The 22,590-nt window shown below is 42.8% G+C and overlaps 1 protein-coding gene across 4 annotated transcripts in view; it reads right to left on the bottom strand.

Annotated features, from left to right (window-relative positions):
• Window positions 1-22,590, bottom strand: part of LOC143300672 (lysine--tRNA ligase-like) — a 38,903-nt gene that overhangs the window by 6,000 nt on the left and 10,313 nt on the right. For 2 of the 4 annotated variants that reach the window (XM_076614514.1, XM_076614513.1), the window contains exons 2-12: window positions 19,202-19,331; window positions 18,634-18,799; window positions 17,975-18,068; window positions 17,273-17,355; window positions 14,997-15,100; window positions 12,349-12,474; window positions 11,116-11,235; window positions 8,602-8,764; window positions 5,801-5,974; window positions 3,762-3,847; window positions 586-671 (exon numbers count right to left, since the gene is read on the bottom strand). In XM_076614514.1, the coding sequence (XP_076470629.1) occupies window positions 586-671; window positions 3,762-3,847; window positions 5,801-5,974; window positions 8,602-8,764; window positions 11,116-11,235; window positions 12,349-12,474; window positions 14,997-15,100; window positions 17,273-17,355; window positions 17,975-18,068; window positions 18,634-18,715 (1,118 nt within the window). In that variant the 5' untranslated portion in view covers window positions 18,716-18,799; window positions 19,202-19,331. Of the gene's footprint in view, window positions 1-585; window positions 672-3,761; window positions 3,848-5,800; window positions 5,975-8,601; window positions 8,765-11,115; window positions 11,236-12,348; window positions 12,475-14,996; window positions 15,101-17,272; window positions 17,356-17,974; window positions 18,069-18,633; window positions 18,800-19,201; window positions 19,332-20,770; window positions 20,992-22,180; window positions 22,387-22,590 lie in introns of those variants that run through there. The other 2 variants (XM_076614511.1, XM_076614512.1) reach the window with 2 other exon arrangements.

Here is a 22,590-nt window from a genome sequence, read left to right as displayed (position 1 = left end):
TGGCTTTCCAACAGTCAGAAACAAGCCAAAGGCAGTATTTTGTCAAGTGAGAAAGAAAACTGTTTTTTCTGTTCAAAACAATGTTTATCTTTTGTAAAATCCAATAAAATAAAGATCAGTTTAAAAAAAAAAGGGGGGGTGGGGGGGGGCAGTTAACTGCTTCTGTGTGTGTGTTTGTGTGTTGCATGCACATGTGTGAGCATTATGATGCATGTAAATTTCTGAATGTAGGGCATGTGCAAAATCCATCCAGGCAAGTGAATTTTCTAGCGACTTGCCCATCTGGGGCAAGTGGGGAAAAAAGTTATTGTCAAGCCCTGAATAAAACACAATACAATACAGAGTGGTGAATGCCACCAGCACAGACGTGGTTAGCGTCGTGTCCCCGTCCATGGGTGCTAGGATCACACACACACACACACACAAACATGTGCGCCTGCACACACACACACACACACACACACACAAACATGTGTGCCTGCACACAAATCCAGAAAAACATTGTTTTCTGTTGCAGGGTGAAACAGAATCGAACATTTAGCACAAGTGTAGCAGAGGCGTTGCAGGGCAGTGCCAGGACCTTACCACTTGGCCAAGGGGCTCATGATCTGGGGGTGGTCTATGATGAAGGTGGGGTTGATGATCTTCTCCTCCAGATACTCGCCTACCATCTGAAAAGGGGTTTTCTTTTTAATTCAATTTTTATAAACGTTACAACAACATCACCAACAATAAAAACACAGGTACAACATTTCAAGCACACATCTACATTAACTGATGTAGGCAGCCATGCCCGGTTTTCAAGGGTGTGCACGCTAGGTATGTTCTCATTTTCAAAATTTACCATACACTGACATGAAACACTACATCATTAATGTACATATCTTCTGCCTGTGTATATACACAAAAAAAGGGGGTTGAGGAACTAGCATGAAAGCACATATGTTACATGGGAGACTGGGAAAGTCTCCACCCTTAACCCACAAGGTGCGCCGAAATTGGGGACTGACCACACAGCAAACTCGGGCAAGGATCCAGTGCTGTAACCATTCAACCACCAATCCTGGTGCATTAATTCACTCAGTACGGCCAGTCCTCTCTTCTCCTCTACACAGACCCCTCGGATGTCCAGTGGGTGTCTCAATGATCCAACCTTTAGCTTCCGTCGTCAGAATTGTATTCTTTTTCAACATTCACCTCTTCAGTGTAAGAGCCTTCCGCTTGTAATATTTTGATGGTGGTAATTGGGGAGAAACTCTGTAAACGTCGTCTCTTTCGCCGTTCGTATGGACAGAGTTAACTATTGCTATCAACACTGAACATGACAGGTGGTCTTTGCCACATCCCAGCAAAACAACAGGCTGCAGAGATGCCAACCCTGTCAACAGTCTGTAGGAACAATCAGGAAATTTGGTAGGAACATTTTGAATTTGGTAGGAACACTTGGACTCCGAGCCACATCAACTTATTCCGTCCTTGCACTCCATAGCTTAACCAGTAGAGTGCCTATAAGCTGTCAGCTGATGTAGTGTTGCCATAGCGCCTGGAAGACGTCCACCGACGTCCTGCATATGTTCCGATTTTTCCTTATTTGGAGTTTGGTTCAATTCACATAAACAGACTCTGAACAGTTAGTTTGATGTGTCTGGATTATAAAAATATTATTTAAATGAACATACATCAGGCAGAGGACTCCTTTCTACTTGATAATAATTTGCAATCACAGGCAAAAACAGAAATAAATGTTTTTTTAGCTCATGTTGCTTTCAAAAGCAGCAAGAATGCTTTAAATCAAAATAATTCCCAGTTTTCTAGCTTGATTTGGTCAGGAGTTCGCAACAGATCCATGCCTAACCCACTTTACCACCCCTCCCCATCCCCATCACCCACCCCCCAATTTTTGTAGCTGGAGACACAAAACCGAATGAACAACAAGCAAGCCAGCATGCCCAAGTGTCAAAATAACAAAGCCGTTTTCACCAGAATCCCTGTCAGCAAACGAATCATCACTGGTGACAAGGTCACTCATTTCCTGAGCTTTGTCAACTTCAGTGTCACTCTTTGTTTACAAAAAAATACGAAGATCTGGACTTGTAAACTCGGTCAAAGTTTGTGCAAACACAAGCAGGGAGGCAGTAACACCAGAACGAGGCAGTTTTACGAAGGCTGCCGAGTATAGCCGAACAATTCCGGTCCTTATGTAAACAGAGCCACGATCGTGGCCCATCACACTTCACAGGGAAAGCCACGATCGTGGCTCATTGCGCTCTCCAGGTTAAATCAATTAACTGTTTTCATGTGCAGATATTTTCTGTTAAATGCATGTTCTGTAATCATCTACCCATTTGCCAGGATTTTAGAGCATGATCTTATTTAACTTTGTGTCCCCTTTAACATGTTTTCAGCCCTGAGATATGACCCTCAAGGTTGAGGCGCTGTTTTAAGGTTAAAGGTCCCACACCCTTTCAAGCCATCAGGGCAGTGAATTTATTTTTTATTGCTGAAATAATAAAGTTATTCTGATACTGAATTCACATCCACTGTGTCTAGGGCTTGGCAAAGAAATTCTCTCCTTCCACCAACCTTCCCCAACTGAGTCAGGTATCCATTCACACGTGGGCGGAGTGTGGAAAATCGGAGTATGTGCCTTTCCCGAAGACACAACACCATGCCAAAACAGGGCCTCAAACACTGATCACTGGTGAAAACTGGATCAGAAGGCTAATGCCCTTACAAAGTCTGTCACAGTACCTGACATGGTTTGCTGTAAACCATGACAAGAGAGAAATAATGGAAATAAATAGCGCAAATGTGCATGTTTATGTGAACGAGTAAGGTGCAACACTCCGCTTATATCAGAAACTGACACAAGCTTACAGCTGGGCCAACAGCAAAGTGAGAGCTGTGTGATCACTGGTTTCTCCACTGCAATGGGAATTCATTTACAGCTTTATCTTTTGTAAAGGACAAGATAAGATAAGATAAGATAAGATAAGAATAACTTTATTATCTCCAACTGGAGAAATTTGGTCAGGTGCATTATCACAACATAGACAAGTAAACAACATGGGGACCATAACTGTAAAAGCCAACAACAGCCCCAACAAATATTACGAAGATGCAAATGTAAAAAATATCACATACATCGTTTCATACATACATCCACACACTGCAGGTAATAACTAGTATTCTTAATGTAAAAACAGAAAGAATTAAGAAACATTATTTGAATATAATTATGAACATAGCCTACTATACTGCACATTGATTATAATAGACAGGTAAGATAAGAATAAAGATGAATTGCGGAAAACCACAACCAGATAATCAGCACACACCCGCACCGCACCCCCCCCCCCCACACACACACCCCACACGCAGATAACTTGATCAAACAAGAGTAATGAACATATGTTCTCAAATAAAAGCATTTCACATATTCGCTTTTAAAAACATTGCAATTAATTATTACATCGTAATCATGATTCTCAAACTAGGAGACAAGACTGCACTGGCTCTTAGTGCTGCAGCCTTGGCAGCTAGCTAGCCTTTGGGGACCATCCCCAATACCGACTGTCCTAAGGTCTTCTTGGCTGAGAGAGTGGGGATGTAACTTGGGCAAAACACTCTCCACTAATTTCAAATTCTAGCTCAGATAGTCAGGACAGCAGTTGCCTCTTCTGCTGCTCTGATGGTCATAGGATGATATGACTATCATACATGTGAGTGAGTGAATGTGTGTGTGTGACGATGTTCCTTACCTTGTCCAAGAGCCGGGCCACGGTGCGAGGTGCAGGACACTCAATGTTGTGCTCAGCACACAGGCGATCGAAGAAGACTCGTGTTTCTAATGTGGAAAAAAAAAGACAATATTTTTTGTTTTTAAAAAACTGATAAGCAACAGTAAGCCAGTCCAGAATACTCTGGCAGTGGTCTCTCCCTCTTAATGCAAATCAAATTATTGCTGATTGACCAATCGTCTTACTTAATATTCTGGATAAAAACAATAAACACAGAGTGAAAACAGTCCACCTAGGGCTGTAATGAACAAGAACAGTGGAGTGACTATCAAGGTAAAACAAGAAATGCAAGGCCTTCCAAGACTCACTTGTGATACACACTTAAAGAAAAAAAAACAAAAAAACTTACAGAAATCAAAAATCAGTTTGTTGAAATGTGTTCTCTATTCGTTATTATAATTATATACAGTTCCACGAAAAAAAAAAAGAAGAAAAAAAGTCCTCAATGCAGATTTGAACCACGGACATTTGGGTCGAAAATGAGTGACCTGTAAGCTATGTCTTATCTCCCTGAAGTGACAACTCTTCACTGACATCCTGACCTGTAAGCTATGCCTTACCTCTTTGAGGTGACAGCCTTTACTGACATCCTGATGTGTAAGTTATGTCTTACCTCTTTGAGGTGACAGCCTTTCACTGACATCCTGACCTGTAAGCTATGCCTTACCTCTTTGAGGTGACAGCCCTTCACTGACATCCTGATGTGTAAGCTATGTCGTATCTCCGTGAGGTGACAGCCCTTCACTGACATCCTGTCCTGTAAGCTATGTCTTATCTCCGTGAGGTGACAGCCCTTCACTGACATCCTGACCTGTAAGCTATGCCTTACCTCTTTGAGGTGACAGCCTTCACTGACATCCTGATGTGTAAGCTATGTCTTACCTCAGTGAGGTGACAGCTCTTCACTGACATCCTGACCTGTAAGCTATGTCCTTCCTCAGTGAGGTGACAGCCCTTCACTGACATCCTGACCTGTAAGCTATGTCCTACCTCAGTGAGGTGACAGCTCTTCACTGACATCCTGACCTGTAAGCTATGTCCTACCTCAGTGAGGTGACAGCCCTTCACTGACATCCTGACCTGTAAGCTATGTCTTACCTCAGTGAGGTGACAGCCCTTCACTGACATCCTGACCTGTAAGCTATGTCCTACCTCAGTGAGGTGACAGCCCTTCACTGACATCCTGACCTGTAAGCTATGTCCTACCTCAGTGAGGTGACAGCTCTTCACTGACATCCTGACCTGTAAGCTATGTCCTACCTCAGTGAGGTGACAGCCCTTCACTGACATCCTGACCTGTAAGCTATGTCCTACCTCAGTGAGGTGACAGCCCTTCACTGACATCCTGACCTGTAAGCTATGTCTTACCTCAGTGAGGTGACAGCCCTTCACTGACATCCTGACCTGTAAGCTATGTCCTACCTCAGTGAGGTGACAGCCTTCACTGACATCCTGACCTGTAAGCTATGTCTTACCTCAGTGAGGTGACAGCTCTTCACTGACATCCTGACCTGTAAGCTATGTCCTTCCTCAGTGAGGTGACAGCTCTTCACTGACATCCTGACCTGTAAGCTATGTCCTTCCTCAGTGAGGTGACAGCTCTTCACTGACATCCTGACCTGTAAGCTATGTCTTACCTCAGTGAGGTGACAGCCCTTCACTGACATCCTGACCTGTAAGCTATGTCTTACCTCAGTGAGGTGACAGCCCTTCACTGACATCCTGACCTGTAAGCTATGTCCTACCTCAGTGAGGTGACAGCCCTTCACTGACATCCTGACCTGTAAGCTATGTCCTACCTCAGTGAGGTGACAGCTCTTCACTGACATCCTGACCTGTAAGCTATGTCCTACCTCAGTGAGGTGACAGCCCTTCACTGACATCCTGATGTGTAAGCTATGTCCTACCTCAGTGAGGTGACAGCTCTTCACTGACAAGCACACACATCAGCAGCAGCCCAGGGGCTAACAGACAGCAGGCAAAAACCAGCACACACTCACCTTCTTGCTCAAACGTCTCCGCAGAAGGGAACTGTATGCCCAAAGCCTTCTCCAGAGCGGAGATCATACTGATGCGCTTGAACGGAGGTGTAAAGTCGATCTCCGCACCCTCTCCGTCTGGTCCATCTGGGTGGTAGGTCACTTTGTAACCTCCTGTCAATGTCTTGACCATGCCTGAAACACAACAAGTTCTGTGAAGATTATCACCGAGTTACACAATGTTTCATTTTTCTTCGATCTAGGCAGCTGATTTCCATCAATATATCTATCATTTTTTTGTTCAGACTGGGCAACTGATATCTAAAATGCTGAAGTTAACATGAAGAAAAGCCTTTTGTTTTCAGTATGCACCATGTGACTGGCCGTGATGCAGTTTGTGTAGTTGCAACACTATAAATGTTCATCAAGTTTGACAATGGCAGACGACAATCGTTTTGCAATAGAAGTATCTGCCACTATATACTGCAAAAATAACATAAACAAGCAGATCAAAAGAAGAAAAAGTGGACATACTCTCTGTGTGACATATACATCCTTACATTCATTAACAGGAGAAAGTTATATGAACAGCGCTCAAACACAGTCTCTCTCACATAAACCATCCATACACACACAATCACATGCATACAGTATAGCTGATCATCTCGCTCCCCTACTGTTTCACAAAGCAACAAAATAAAAGCAGAAGGCAAGAACACAGTACAACTTAAAACCTTGCAGCATGCTCAGAGGATAAACAGCTGTAATGTCCATCCTGTCGCTGGGGACAGTGGCACAGAAGTGACCTCCAGGACGAAGAGCCTGGGCAAAGTTATGGAGATCCTGGGTTGCCCAGTTGTCAGAATTCCCCTCTCGGCCTCACCGATGTAGTCCAAAGGAACGCAGAGGGACACATTCGGCACTAGCAGGAGCTGCCGGAAGAAAGTCAGTGTGATGTCCAACTGTCTTAGGGGCTCCAAGTCCAGATTTTTCCTCAGGGTTTACTCCCGAAGCCTTTCCCATGACCGGGTATGCTGCAAGGCAGCGGAGGTTTGGACTGGATTCAGGGTTTTCTTTCCCCTAGATGGACTGCCTTCCCAGGCTGGCGAGGTCCATCTGCCCAAAGCATCTGGTTTTGAGGTGCCAGAGACCCGCCTTTCATCCCTTCTCATGTCAGTAAAAGCTGACCATCAACATCCAGATGCAGGTGTATCAAGCCTGTGTGCTCAGCACTCTGCTCTTATGGCAGCAAGACATGGACTCTACTCTCGCCAAGAACGCAGACTCAACTCCTTTCACCTGCACAACCTTAGGAGAATTTTGGGCATCATGTGGCATCTCCAGCATGTTTGCACTCCTGTCCCGGTGCCGTCTGCGGTGGCTCAGCCATGTCAGTGGAATGGATGACGGGCGAATCCCCAAGGACATCTTTATGGCGAGCTCGCCACTGGTTCCAGACCCGCAGGAAGGCCTGCTCTACGCTACAGGGATGTCTGCAAATGAGACATGAGGGCAGGCGACATCGACCCAGCAGGTTGGGAGATGGTGGCTGAAGATCGTAATAGCCGGGGAAGAACCATGAAGGCATGTGTCCAGAGCAGCAAGGAGAAGACAGAACAGCACTGGGAAGAGAGCGCGGACGGCAGAGGGCAGAATCCGTGCCCTCTGAGCCAGGCATGATTTTCACCTGCGACAACTGCAACAGAGCCTGCCGATCCAGAATTGGACTGTACAGCCACAGCAGGCGCTGCAAGTCAACAACTTGACTGAACTAGGCGCAGAGTTCCACTGTCTCCCAAGACTGACAGACGCCAACATGCAATGTTCATCCACAACAATCGCCTGATACTGCATAATGAACAACTTACTAACAACCTGTTATGCCCTCTGAGAGACGAACCTGGGTGTGGTCGTGTAATGGGGACATGGAATGAGTGGTGTGGGAGGAATGAGTGGTGAGTGGTGTGGGAGGAATGAGTGGTGAGTGGTGTGGGAGGAATGAGGGGTGTGGGAGGAATGAGGGGTGTGGGAGGAATGAGGGGTGAATGAGGGGTGTGGGAGGAATGAGTGGTGTGGGAGGAATGAGTGGGAGGAATGAGTGGTGTGGGAGGAATGAGGGGTGTGGGAGGAATGAGGGTGTGGGAGGAATGAGTGGTGAGTGGTGTGGGAGGAATGAGTGGTGTGGGAGGAATGAGTGGTGAGTGGTGTGGGAGGAATGAGTGGTGTGGGAGGAATGAGTGGTGTGGGAGGAATGAGTGGTGTGGGAGGAATGCCACTGAAACAGCACAGATGATGGGGCAGCAAAAACAAAACAAAAAAAGACAAAACAAAACCTACATATCATGCCCTCTGGCATTTAGGGCAGCAATGAAGAACCGCCATTTCTGTCTGTTTTGGGCCAGTCTCTGAACGGTACCCCAGGTATGCTTCAGGGTCTTAAAATCTCCTTTGACTTATCTGTGCAAGGTGTTCTTTGGCATACTCTTGTGTCTACCTTCTGGTGTCCAGTGAAGGGCTGTCCAGGTGATGTTACCTTCTCTCTTTGCATGACGTGTCCAATCCACTTCCACCACCTTCTCATGATGATAGTCTCTATTCTCTCTTGATTGCACTGGGTGGTACTGGGCCAGAAGATTCACAAGATTCTTTGGAGGTTTTTTTTGTGGAAAGTTGACATCTTCATTAGATCACTCAGTCATCCTCCTGCATTCTGATCCATAGAGCAGACTGGAAAGTTCACAGCTCTGGTACATTCTCAGCTTGGTGTTGGTGAAGCCTTGCTGTGAACGCTCTGCACAACAAACAAGCAACAAGTGAATCACCTGACAACAAGTCCTCCGTGATCCTCATCAGGTCATTGTAGTCAGCGTAGGCCATGTAGAACTCCAGTGTGGTGAACTCCGGGTTGTGTGTCAAGTCGATGCCTTCATTGCGAAACTGCTTCCCGATCTCGTACACTCGGTCATACCCTCCAACAATCAGCATCTGTAACATGATTGTCAACAAATGCAAAACTGCTTTCCTGAATGATATAAGTTCATGGGTATACTCTCCTATTACTGACAGTTAAAACATGATAATTCAATCACACCCACAAGACTCACCAAATGCAAAACTGCTTTCCAGTCTGATATCATACATGGCTATATCCTTCTATTATTGACAACTTACAGTATGAAAATTCAATCATACCTACTCCCCTCCCAACCCAGCCAAATCCCCCCCTCTTCCCTTAAGAAATGGGTCAATCAATAGTAACAAAACAAAAAAAGATTGGTGGAGATCAGTTTCAGTTTCACTTTCTCAAGGAGGCGTCACTGCGTTCGGACAAATCCATACACGCTACACCACATCTGTTGAGCAGATGCCTGACCAGCAGCATAACCCAACGCGCTTAGTCAGGCCTTGAGTGCATGCTTACATATTTGTGTACCTATGAAAGTGGATTTCATTTTATGTAATTTCGCCAGAGGACAACACTCTCGTTGCCATGGGTTCTTTTTCAGTGCGCCAAGTGCGTGCTGCACACGGGACCTCGGTTTATCGTCTCATCCGAAAGACTAGACGCTCAGTTTGATTTTCCAGTCAAACTTAGGAGAAAGGGCGAGAGCGGGATTCGAACCCACACCCTCACGGACTCTCTGTATTGGCAGCTGAGCGTCTTAACCATTCTGCCACCTTCCTTGGTGGAGAGACAGACCATAAACCTGACTGTTGTCCTGGTCTGAGCTGACCACAGAATTGATTGTACTGTGTGTTGGGCTGTGTTGTATTACTCTTCTGTCACAACAGATTTCTCTGTTTTAAATTCGGGCTGCTCCCCCCAGGGACAGCATGTCACTATAGTGCAGGGCACTGTATTGTTATCATACTGTATCATATTGTGCCGCATTACTCTTTTATCACATAGATTTCTGTGTGTTAAATTCGGGCTGCTCTCCCCAAGGAGAGCGTGTTGCCACAGTGCAGTGCCAGCCATATATTTTTTATTTTTTCTGCTTGCAAGTTTTGTTTGCTTTTCTATCAAAATGGTTTTTAAAATCTTTTTCTTGCCAAGGGTTCTTTTACATGCTCTATAAGCACGTACAGATGAAAGCTCAGTTTATGGCTGCATCCCAATGATGAGCGTCAAGACCAGCACTCACAGTCTGGTGGAGGAGGATAAAACACTGCAAAGTGTGGAGTTCAATCCCCTGCACTTAGGTTCTCTCACTTCCTAGGTAGATGTGTTTGCACTGCACCACTTCTCCAGTGGAAGTGCTCAGTTCTGAAGGCAGCTTATCCCACTGACTTGGCTAAGCCAGGAGGCCTGGCAGTCTGTTTTTGGACTGTGTTAACCACAAAAATCTGCCAACAGAGCAAATCTACTGGCTGTAGCTTGCACCATTTTGACACTGTCAGTCTGTGACACCGAAAACATATTTACCAACCTGTCAGAGCGAGATCTGTGCTGTGTATAATCAATGAATCAACTGCCTGGTTAAGATGTGTGCTGTACCTGTAAGTGAGGAATGAACACAAGTGCTTTGAAATGCAACATTACAAGACATCACTGCACCGATGGCCATAAAAGGCCATGAGATTCCTAAACTTTTCAATTTTTTTTTTTTATTACAGAAGGGGGAATAAAGGCAGCGCACACATAAAAGCGTGCTTGTATACATGAATGCCAGAAGGAACTGCAACCAGTACAGATGGATCAAGAGGAGGACTTGACAGCTCTTCACTGGAGACCAGAAAGTAGACACAAGAGAGGAAGACCCAAAGAACACCTGGCACAGAACACCTGAAGAAGAACTCTAGACCCTGGAGCAAACATGGGCTACCAATTCAGAGACTGGAGCACACATGGGATACCAATTCAGAGACTGGAGCACACATGGGCTACCAATTCAGAGACTGGAGCACACATGGGATACCAATTCAGAGACTGGAGCACACATGGGCTACCAATTCAGAGACTGGAGCACACATGGGCTACCAATTCAGAGACTGGAGCACACATGGGATACCAATTCAGAGACTGGAGCACACATGGGATACCAATTCAGACCCTGGAGCACACATGGGATACCAATTCAGAGACTGGAGAACACATGGGATACCAATTCAGACCCTGGAGCACACATGGGATACCAATTCAGAGACTGGAGCACACATGGGATACCAATTCAGAGACTGGAGCACACATGGGATACCAATTCAGAGACTGGACAAAGAGTGGAGGTTCTTCATTGCTGTCTTCATGCCAGAGGGCAAAACGGGAAGTTGTAAGTAAGTAAGAAAGTAAGGGGGTGGGGGGGTGGGGGGGGGGGGGGGGGGGGGGGGGTACTGACCTTGAGATAGAGCTCTGGGGCCACTCTCATGAAGAGGTCCATGTTCAGCTCATTGTGGTGAGTGGTGAAGGGTCTGGCGGTGGCCCCTCCAGGAATCATGTTCATCATGGGCGTCTCCACCTGCAACATGCACACTCCACAGGCTGCTTACTGGCTCAGACACAAGGAAACAAATCTTTTTTTCATTTCTAACCTGACAGAAGGAAAAGAAAGTGTGCAGTGTGGAAAGGTGTGTACCCCCGAAAGCGGAGTATGGCTGCCGATATGGCGGGGTAAAAACGGTCATACACGTAAAGGCCCACTTGTGTGCATGCGAGTGAACGTGGGAGTTGCAGCCCACGAACGCAGAAGAAGAAGAAAGGTGTGTGAGGCATTCAGGAGACAACTTGTCTTCAAAGAAGTCAAGATGACAGAAAACAGTTTAAAACAAAGATTTAAACAAAGAAAGAGAGCGACAGTGGAGCAGAAAGACAGGGGAAAACAGTTTAAAACAAAGATTTAAACAAAGAAAGAGAGCGACAGTGGAGCAGAAAGGAGAAAACAGTTTAAAACAAAGATTTAAACAAAGAAAGAGAGCGACAGTGGAGCAGAAAGACAAGAGAAAACAGTTTAAAACAAAGATTTCAACAAAGAAAGAGAGCGACAGTGGAGCAGAAAGACAGGAGAAAACAGTTTAAAACAAAGATTTAAACAAAGAAAGAGAGCGACAGTGGAGCAGAAAGACAGGAGAAAACAGTTTAAAACAAAGATTTCAACAAAGAAAGAGAGCGACAGTGGAGCAGAAAGACAGGAGAAAACAGTTTAAAACAAAGATTTAAACAAAGAAAGAGAGCGACAGTGGAGCAGAAAGACAGAGACGTTCATCCACCAAACACAAGCAGTCCACCACCTCAGACCCCCACCAACAAGCAGAAAGACGGATAATAGTTTCATAAAACATATATATAATCATAAATCTCTCTTAATTCATGCATTTGTTCATTCATTCACAAATGCATTTATTTAAAAACAAACAGAAATGAATGACGGAAAGTGTCAAGAAAAATCACACAAATATGCAATGAAATTTGATCACAACTGGGTTCTGTTCCTCTTAATGTGTAAATAGCATAAACATTATTGCCCAGAATCTATAAAAAAAATTCAACCACCTTTTTCTCCATATGGATATTCTACAACTTCTACTGCTCTATGCTAGATATGATTCAGGTGAAGTTCATCCCAGTACAGTACCTCAAGGAAGCCCATCTCGTCAAAGAACCGCCGCAGGTAGTTGATGATTCTGGACCTGGTGATGAAGATCTGTCGCACGTTTTCGTTGATGATCAGGTCCAGGTAGCGCTGCCTGAAACGGGTTTCCTGCACCCACCAATCAAATCCATCCGTCAATCACTGCAAATAATCTCCGACCAAACTAACTCTTCTTTTCTGTCCATCTGTCCATCTACAGCATGAGATGGACAAAAAAGAGCTGAGGTCATCACACAGGCTTGTTTCACTACAGGGGGTCCAAGGGACTCTTTTAACCTATTAACTGGTGAGTTCACAGCCCTGGCAGGACTCTATGCCATACTGATGCAGAAAAAAACCAGGACTCTATGCCATACTGATGACAAAAAAACCCAGGACACTATTTTGTATTTTGTATTTCTTTTTATCAAAACAGATTTCTCTGTGTGAAATTCGGGCTGCTCTCCCCAGGGAGAGCGCGTCGCTACACTACAGTGCCACCCATTTTTTTTGCATTTTTTCCTGCGTGCAGTTTTATTTGTTTTTCCTATCGAAGTGGATTTTTCTACAGAATTTTGCCAGGAACAACCTTTTTGTTGCCGTGGGTTCTTTTACGTGCGCTAAGTGCATGCTGCACACGAGACCGTGGTTTATCGTCTCATCCGAATGACTAGTGTCCAGACCACCACTCAAGGTTTAGTGGAGGGGGAGAAAATATTGGCGGCTGAGCCGTGATTCGAACCAGCGCGCTCAGATTCTCTCTCGCTTCCTAGGCGGACGCGTTACCTCTAGGCCATCACTCCACTATGCCATACTGATGCAGAAAAAAAACAGGACTCTACTCAATACTGATGCAGAAAAAACAAAGGACTCTATGCCATACTGATGCAGAAAAAAACAGGACTCTACTCAATACTGATGCAGAAAAAACAAAGGACTCTATGCCATACTGATGCAGAAAAAAACAGGACTCTACTCAATACTGATGCAGAAAAAACAAAGGACTCTATGCCATACTGATGCAGAAAAAACCCAGGACTCTATGCCATACTGATGCAGAAAAAACCCAGGACTCTATGCCATACTGATGCAGAAAAAAACCAGGACTCTATGCCATACTGATGCAGAAAAAACAACAACCAGGACTCTATGCCATACTGATGCAGAAAAAACCCAGGACTCTATGCCATACTGATGCAGAAAAAAACCCAGGACTCTATGCCATACTGATGCAGAAAAAACCCAGGACTCTATGCCATATTGATGCAGAAAAAAACCAGGACTCTATGCCATACTGATGCAGAAAATAAACCAGGACTCTATGCCATATTGACGCAGAAAAACAAACAAACAGGACTCTATGCCATACTGATGCAGAAAAAAAAACCCAGGACTCTATGCCATACTGATGACGAAAAAACACAGGACTCTATGCCATACTGATGCAGAAAAAAAACAGGACTCTATGCCATATTGATGCAGAAAAAAACCAGGACTATGCCATATTGATGCAGAAAAAAAAACCCACCAGGACTCTACGCCATACTGATGCAGAAAAAAACGCAGGACTCTATGCCATACTGATGCAGAAAAAATTGAGAAAGTATACAGTTTTTCCTCCAAATTACATGTGGGCACATCTGGAAGTACTACAGTGGTTCCCTTTCCTTGCAGTTTACGCACATGTAAGAACGTGAAAACTGTTTTAATGAGAAGAATTTTTGTCTGAGCAATGCGCAGGGCTCAGTAAGTTAACGTACTTCTTGGGGGTCCCAGACTACCTTCAGAAGGTCACTCTAACACTGCTTTTCGACACAGGCAGATACACCTTCTTGTCTGAATCATGTAGGTTTTCGGGCCAAGAAGTAGCGAAGGGAAAAAATCTTCTTTGTAGCAGATGACACTTGCATCAGAATGAAGCCCCCATACAGTATTTTCACTCTTCTTCTGCGTTAGTTCTGGAAGTTTTTAGAATGTACCAGGGATCTGATTAGTGAATATTCAGTGTGCACTTTCCATTTTCAAAGCATCAAGGATACTTCTCAGAAGTCATGATCACGTACGTGTACACACAAAAACTCTAACAGTTTAATAGGTTATGGCCTATAAGGGAGTACTCTAAGGTGGGGCCCCTAAAGGGGTACAGTAAGAATAATTCACACAAATTTGCTGAGTGGCTCATTCAAACAGCAGAATTTACACTGACAGAAAGCATAATGAAAGCGCATTGTCAACATTTAATTCAGCTAAACATAATGGTGCATCGACTGAAGACTTTGTATAAATACATACACATGTTCCTTACCAGTGGTTCACTTTGATTTGCCATGAGAAAAGCCGTCCGCAACAAGGAAGGGGACTGACAATATTTTTTGGTGAAATATAATGAAGATGTTAATCATGAAAAGCCTGACAACAAAGTAGAAAATGCTATTCATCTCCATTTTCATTTTTACATAGACACAACAAATTTACACATGTATGATTTTATATTGTTTATGTTGTACTGTAATGTCCAATATCACACATCTAAATCTTGTCACAAAGATTGAAAACACTTTATATGTCTGTCAATGTCAAGCAAAAGATACTGTTCACAATTTATAGATGATTTAAATGTTCTATAAAAGCACACAGAAAGTACAACTGACCTTGTCTTTGAGACCATAATACAAGTGCGGCAACTGGTGCAAACAAGGAGACAGAATTATGATTTCTGTTGGAACTATACTGAGCTCTCCTTTTTTGGTCTTGCCTGAAACAGGAAAAAAAAAGAAAGAAAAAAAGCTGACAGTCAGAATACTTTTCCAATGTTAAAAGCAACAGGCAGTCTTTAAAATACTGAATGTGTGACCATACTCATATGCTTAAGTTTGTTTTTCATATCCTGTTTGCAACAGAGTGATCAAAGGACAAGACAGTTTTCCAGTTTCAGTTTCTCAATCTCAATAAGGCCTTACTGCATTCAGACAAATCCATACACAGTTTCTCAATCTCAATAAGGCCTTACTGCATTCAGACAAATCCATACACAGTTTCTCAATCTCAATAAGGCCTTACTGCATTCAGACAAATCCATACACAGTTTCTCAATCTCAATAAGGCCTTACTGCATTCAGACAAATCCATACACACTACGGCACATCTGCTAGGCAGAAGCAGATTTTTTAGAACAACACTTTTGTTGGCATGGGTGACGGGTGCAATAGCCAAGTGGTTAAAGCGTTAGACTTTCAATCTGAGGGTCCCGGGTTCGAATCACGGTGACGGCGCCTGGCGGGTTGAAGGGTGGAGATTTTAACGATCTCCCAGGTCAACATATGTGCAGACCTGCTAGTGCCTGAACCCCCTTCGTGTGTATATGCAAGCAGTAGATCAAATACACACGTTAGCGTTCGGTGGGTTATGGAAACAAGAACATACCCAGCATGCACACCCCCGAAAACGGAGTATGGCTGCCTACATGGCGGGGTAAAAATGGTCATACACGTAAAAGCCCACTCGTGTGCATACGAGTGAACGTGGGAGTTGCAGCCCACGAACGCAGAAGAAGTAGTTGGCATGGGTTCCTTTTAAGTGCACCAAGTGCATGTTGCACACATGACCTAGTTTTTTCGTCTCATCCAAATGACTAGATGCTCAGTTTGATTTTCCAGTCAAACTTGGGAACACAGGTAGGACAGGGATACAAACTCTGACCCTCACGGACACCACATTGGCAGATAAGCGTCTCAACCATTCTGCCACCTAACTCCTTGTCATGAGCACATGTCAAGTCAAATCCAGCATGACAGACATGGCACGCTGGTCAAGAAAAATTAGACATCAAGTGTGATCAACTTTACTGTTTTGTCAACTTATGATGTCCAGTTCTCTTTTGCTTTTAACAAGTTGTGCATAGCTTTCTTTTTCTTTTTTTTTTGTCAATACTGATAAATGTCTGGACATATCCCAGCATGTTTAATTCAATAATGGCCAAGAGACTGAGGCACACATCCCTTTTCATTGCTTGCAAACACAACTTATCAAGCTATGTTACCAGTCCACAATCAGTCAGTTCCCAAACACTTTTTGAGCTTCAAGTTAATCTACTTCAATTTGCTCCATTTTCATGACTGGAATGTAAGGACCATAAATTCAAAGTTGATTGAGATCCAGTGCTATTAGTATGTGTGTGCATGCATGCGTGTGTGAGTGTGAGAGAGATTCTTTACCCATACATGTTCTGGCTAATGCTCATTGTACATCAAAATACATCCCAAAGACATGATTAATTTCCTTTCAGCTATACACAGCAGAAAAAGACTTGTAGACAAGTGGGCATACTTTCCTTGGGCCCTTCTTCATTTGAAAATCAAATAGTCTCCATTGCACACAGACATCTGACACATTCTATATGCTGTCTGATCAATTCTATACAAGAGTGGCTTGTAAAATGACCAACCACATGATTGCTTCATCATCAGCGATCAAAATTACAAAGAACTGTAACCATGGATATGAAAATTTTGATGCTGTGGTAATGTTCAGTTGGTCAAATTGAAGCCAACAAACTAATCACCTTGACTTTGACTCATGGTTGATGGGAATGCTTCAAGTGACAAGTATTTGCTGGCTTATAACAACAAAAATTATACAACCAACTCCACATAGTTTCTTTTGTTATGATTTTTTTTTTTAATGTAGGCCATCTCTCTCTCTCTCCCTTCAATGCTAGCAATTCTCTCTCAATATTACCTGCAGGGACTGCTTAAAACTGTAAAGGATCTGTGCTCACTATGATTATTATGATTGTTCTTTTTACTATTGTTGTTAGTATATTATTATTGTTGTTGTTGCTGTTGTTTGTTTTCTTCTTTTTCTTCTTCTTACTGTTGTTGCTGTATTATCATTATTGTGACAATTACTGTTATTTGCATTCCATTACCTGGTTTTCCAATGACTCCCACTATGTCACCTCTACGCAGCCTTTCATCCATCACCTTGTAGTCTTCTTCTGACTTGTAATACCTGAAAGGCAAAAAGAAAAAGAAAGTGTATGTTCATATGAACATATAACTATCTTCATCTTGATCAGATGTTGCATCTAACCGACCTTTCTATATCGCATTACAGTCTGCAAAGCACGCACAAAATGTCACAAACACTCAATGCACACACACACACCCACACATGCTTTAATACTTTGCTGACATTCACCACAAAGGAAGCATCTGCTTCTTCTATAGACATTCTTCAGTCCACTAGATGCACACACAAACACACCCATTTATACACACAGACACATTTTTACATACACATACCTACATACATACATACATACTAGCACACACACACCTTAACCCATTCAACACTAGGGAGTTTACAGGCCTCAGTAGGTTTCTCTGTCATACTGACCGGAAAAAAACGCAGGTAACATACTGAAATGAATCGGTTTTTTTCCTTCAAACTGACATGTGGACACAGCCGGAATTACTGTAGAAGTCAGTTCTTTTGCTTACGGTTTATGCATGTATGTAGGAACATGAAAACCGTTTTAATGAAACAAGGTTTGATTCCAGAGCTATGCTCGAGCACATGACTAAATGAGTTAAAGTACTTGTGAACAACGAAAATGCAGACAACTTACGAGGCATTGGCCATGATTTGGATTTTCAATCCCTCGCCACGAAGATCATAGAAGTTGAGCTTGGCCCCTGATGGGCGCATGCTGTGTATACGCCCTGTCAGCAGACAAAATGTATTTCAAATTCTCATTTCCATTTTCAAGTTCACGATGAGACAAACTATTCCCAAAACACACAATGACCTGAAATGGCATGAACATCATCATTAAGTATAACTTACACAAGAGAAATATACTGAACTGAATATAGTCGTCTATTATAACTTACAGAGAAAAATTGTTAAAGAACAAATATCACTAAACAGAAGGCCCTACACTCTATAATATTTACATTACACTTACTAATGATCTATCATCATACGCATTAAGTCCAAAAGCCTCATCTGTGCATGAACGCGTGCATGTGTACAAGTGCATATGCAAGAAAGAAACATCAATTGCAAATGATGATTCCTATACAAATTGGAATAAGCTATTATTATCAATCATACATTATATGATAAGTCAGATAAAGAGCACACATACACACTCACACACACACACACACACACTCATGTATGCTTAAAATCTGTGCAAGGTCACTTCACTGTCCAGTTAGGTATGTGCTTTTCAAACACACAGACACACACACAGACACACACACACAAATCAAGCACTGGTACCTGCAACTCTGACCTCCTCCTCTTCCATAATTTCCCCTGGTGGAATATCCTTATATTTGGCAATGAAGTCTTCCAAGGACATCCCAACATGGAACTTGTGTGGGAAGGGGTTTTCACCCGCATTTTTCAGCTTGCCGACATGCTGACACCTCAGACGCAGGTATTCCTGCATGCAAGCAAGATTATGGTTACACAGTTTCCAGAAAAGTCTTCCCTAAAATAGTTACATAAACACTGTAAAGCCTTTCCATCCAGAAGGTCCATCATTCCATATGCATCTCACAAACACATGGTAAATAAGAGCTTATAGATACAAACTCTTCATCTTCAGATCAAACACTACCGTCCACAAAGCTTACCAGTAGCAATGTTCTATCATCATCAAATCTCTTGACTACATTCTTTGTCACCGAGAGTGTTACCAGTGAAACAACATTTTGAGAACAAATCACGGTCTCAATGACATTCTAAAAAACCAAAGATTCTTTGTTAGCAAGAGAATCAAACATACATTAGTAGGGTCAGTCTACATGGCATTATTCTTTGTGAGCAAGAGAAATATACGTACATTAGGATCAATCTCCTCCTCCTCTTCTTTCTTGGACTTCCCTTTTTCTGGCCCTCCTGTGGCTGTGGCTGCCTGCTTCTCTGCCTTCTCCTTCGCCTTCTTCTCAGCCTTCAGTCGCCGCTTCAGCTCACTGGAACAAAGACATCAATGCCAAACACTTCTTTTTGTTGTTGCTCGTTTCCCGTGTTTATAGGTTCCTCATGTTCATCTCAGTGAGAGAGAGTGTGTGTGAGAGAGAGAGAGAATGTGGGGGGAGTGTGTGGGGGGGGATGTGTGGGGGGGTGGAGGTTGGGGGTGGGTGTGTGTGGGATTGGGGGCGTGGGGGTGTGTGTGCATGGATGTGTGGGTGGGTGTGGGGGTTTAGGTGTGGGTGGGTGCGGTTTGGGTGGGTGTGGGTGGGGTGTGGATGTGAGGGGGGGTGTATGTGTGGGTATGTGTGGGTGTGGGTGTGTGGGTGGAGGGTGTGTGTGTGTGTGTGTGTGTGTGTGTGTGTGTGTGGGTGGGTGTGCATGCATATGTGTATGTTTGCATATATATATATATGTGTGTGTGTGTGTGTGTGTGTGTGTGTGTGCGTGTGAGACACATTTATATGTATGTCAATGCCAAACACTTGAAATGCAAGTTACAATCTTCTTTTATAAATCAACACCATTATAGCAAACAAAATACAATCTTCTTTGAAGCAGGCTAATTTGATACAACAGGTGATTTTTCTTCTTCTTTGTATTGCAATACTGAATGAACACAAAAAAGTTACTATTTTACAGTTTATAGACCAGTGGCCTAGTTGGGGTTTTTTTCATGATCAATGTCTAAAATCACAATGCTGGAAAGCATGAACGTAATAAAGTTAACAGTCAACTGGCTTCAATTGTTGAAATCATAATTTTTACCGGTTCATGGTAGTTTGAAACTTCTTGATCAAAGCTATATCAATGATGCAAGCTATTGTGAGGTCAGTGTCAGTTAAATCAAAGCTTTGGCAGATCTGGACAATGCAAGTGATATGTTACAGAGTGCACAGTAAAGAACAACAATGCTAGTAGCCTGTACAGTTCTGGAAGCGAAGCAGTATTGGTTGTACTCTCCACATCCAACCAGAAACATCATCAGCTGTTAGCATAGATCAAATTCTTGAGCCAGCATATTCCTATAATGGAACATTCATGTAATTCAAATGGGGGAATAAAAAATCCTATCAATTAAATTATTAATAATCAAGATCAACTGAATGCAAATAAAAGTAATACACAATGAATAGCTTAACTAAATTAATTAAATAGCTTAAAATCTGCTTACAAGATTTCTCCCTTTTCAGCTGATTCTACACTAATGAAGAGGATTTAATAAATCTCGCTGATAACAAAAGCAAAACCAAACCACGGCCAAGTCCCAAAAGAAAAGAACATCTAAAAATAATACTTAGCACAACTTTTACTGTATTGGAAAAAGTTTTTGTATGCATAAAATATTAACCAGTAAATGCCTTCTTTTTTTTTTTTTTTTTTTTTTGATACAGCTTATATACAGAATGCATTCACACCACAATAAAAATAATAAAATTACCTTGTTTTACAGTCAATCCCTGTTTTATGAAAAAAGCATCTAGGCACATTAAGAACAGTCACACCTGACTTTCTCAGAGAGAGGCTGGCCAGAAGGGAAGTGGACAAAACCTGGCTACGAGCCCCCAAAATGAACAGGTTCTTGATGCAAAACATGGCCTATTGAAAAGGTGTACAAGCCCACGCAGTCACTGTGAGTTTTGAGATCACCCAGCCACAAACCTACAACACACACAAAAAGCGCTACTTCAGGGGATCGTCATTTGGCATGACACAAGATCCATGATACATTTCCATGGGTTTCAATGATAAGGAGTCCTAAAAACTTCATGGTGCTGGAAGCCAGACACTGACTGATGCTAAACCACACCAAACATGGTACAGTTAAACTACAGGTATTCTACATCACAGACCAACAAAAACAACAAAAAATAATAAAAGGCTTCATAAGAAAATTATAATAAAATAAATTTTGTAAACTTTGGAGTCTTAGAATTAGACCCATTCAACCTTAACAGAAAGCAAAGGTTCCCCACATGAAGAAAAGAATACTCCAAACTTGGGACTGTGCTGATGATCATACAACATCACAAGATGAGGAGCTGCTTTTCATGCTGGACTTCCCACAGTTCTACTTCTAGTACCAAACAAAAATGGAAAGAAAGAAGTTACTCCAAGCTACTTAACAGGATCCACTTCAGAACTGAAGCCTGCATCTTATGATTATCTCCCGCTTCCCACAAGTATTGTATCAGCAATTGTATAACAGGGAAAAAAAAACAAAAAAACAACCTCACATGTATATATAATAGATTCAAAGATTACAGTAAGAAACAACAGGACACCACAGACTATATATAGTATAGCAGAGGCTGGAAAGAACAAAGTGAGACAGGTACCCACAGAAAAAAGGGAGAAAAAAACATAAAGCAGGGGTGAGTACTGATCTAGCATCCTTTAAAACTATTAAATAAAGCTTGCAAGTTATATACACCTGTATTCTATGAATCTGTATGTCTTTTATCATCATACTTCAGTATGTCTGATACTTTATACCTTTGGATTTTATGATTTTCATTTAGGATCCTGTAGACATGTTTTAGAGTAAAATGCTGATGTGCTTTAAGCACCAAAATGCATGTGTGTGTGTGTGCATGTGTGTGTGTAACAATAACTTTAATGAGTCTTTTCAGGCCATCTGGCCCATATGGACAGGAGAAGTGAAATTCCACATGGTGTAAGAGTGTGTGTGTGTGTGTGTGTGTGTGTGTGTGTGTGTGAGCGTGTGTGTGTGAGCGTGTGTGTGTGTGTGTGTGTACGCGCGCGAGCATGTAAGTGTACATGCCTATGTTCATGTGCCTGTATGCCTGCTTTTGTTATTTTTAAACACAAGTCAAAATAATCCTTTCACCTTTTGCTGGCGTTATCACCTGCATTTTCATCAGAATCTGACATGATTCTCTCTCCAGCAACAGCCTCTTGGGGTTGAAAGCCTAGGAAGTGAACACAGTTTCACTCCCCTCCCGCAACAGATCTTCAGCAACACAATCAACAAAATCCACTGCAGATGACTGTGTGATGAGTGCTTTGAGACTAACAAGCATTCTGCACTACCACACTGCTTTATATACTTGTTTCCAAAGAGAAAAACATGATGCAATACCGGTCTAGTAATCTTCTCCTTTCTGAAAACTGACTGACCTGCAGGGTGCTACGTGCCTTACTCAGATCCACCTGCCAGGACATGACATTTATCAACAAAGGAGGTATTCATTTTCTTTGAAAAGCTATGGGAATATATACACAAGATTTTGTAATTCA

Source organism: Babylonia areolata, chromosome 26 (genome assembly GCF_041734735.1).
Source record: "Babylonia areolata isolate BAREFJ2019XMU chromosome 26, ASM4173473v1, whole genome shotgun sequence".
Lineage (NCBI taxonomy): Eukaryota > Metazoa > Mollusca > Gastropoda > Neogastropoda > Buccinidae > Babylonia > Babylonia areolata.
This window is presented reverse-complemented; position numbering and strand designations above follow the sequence as displayed.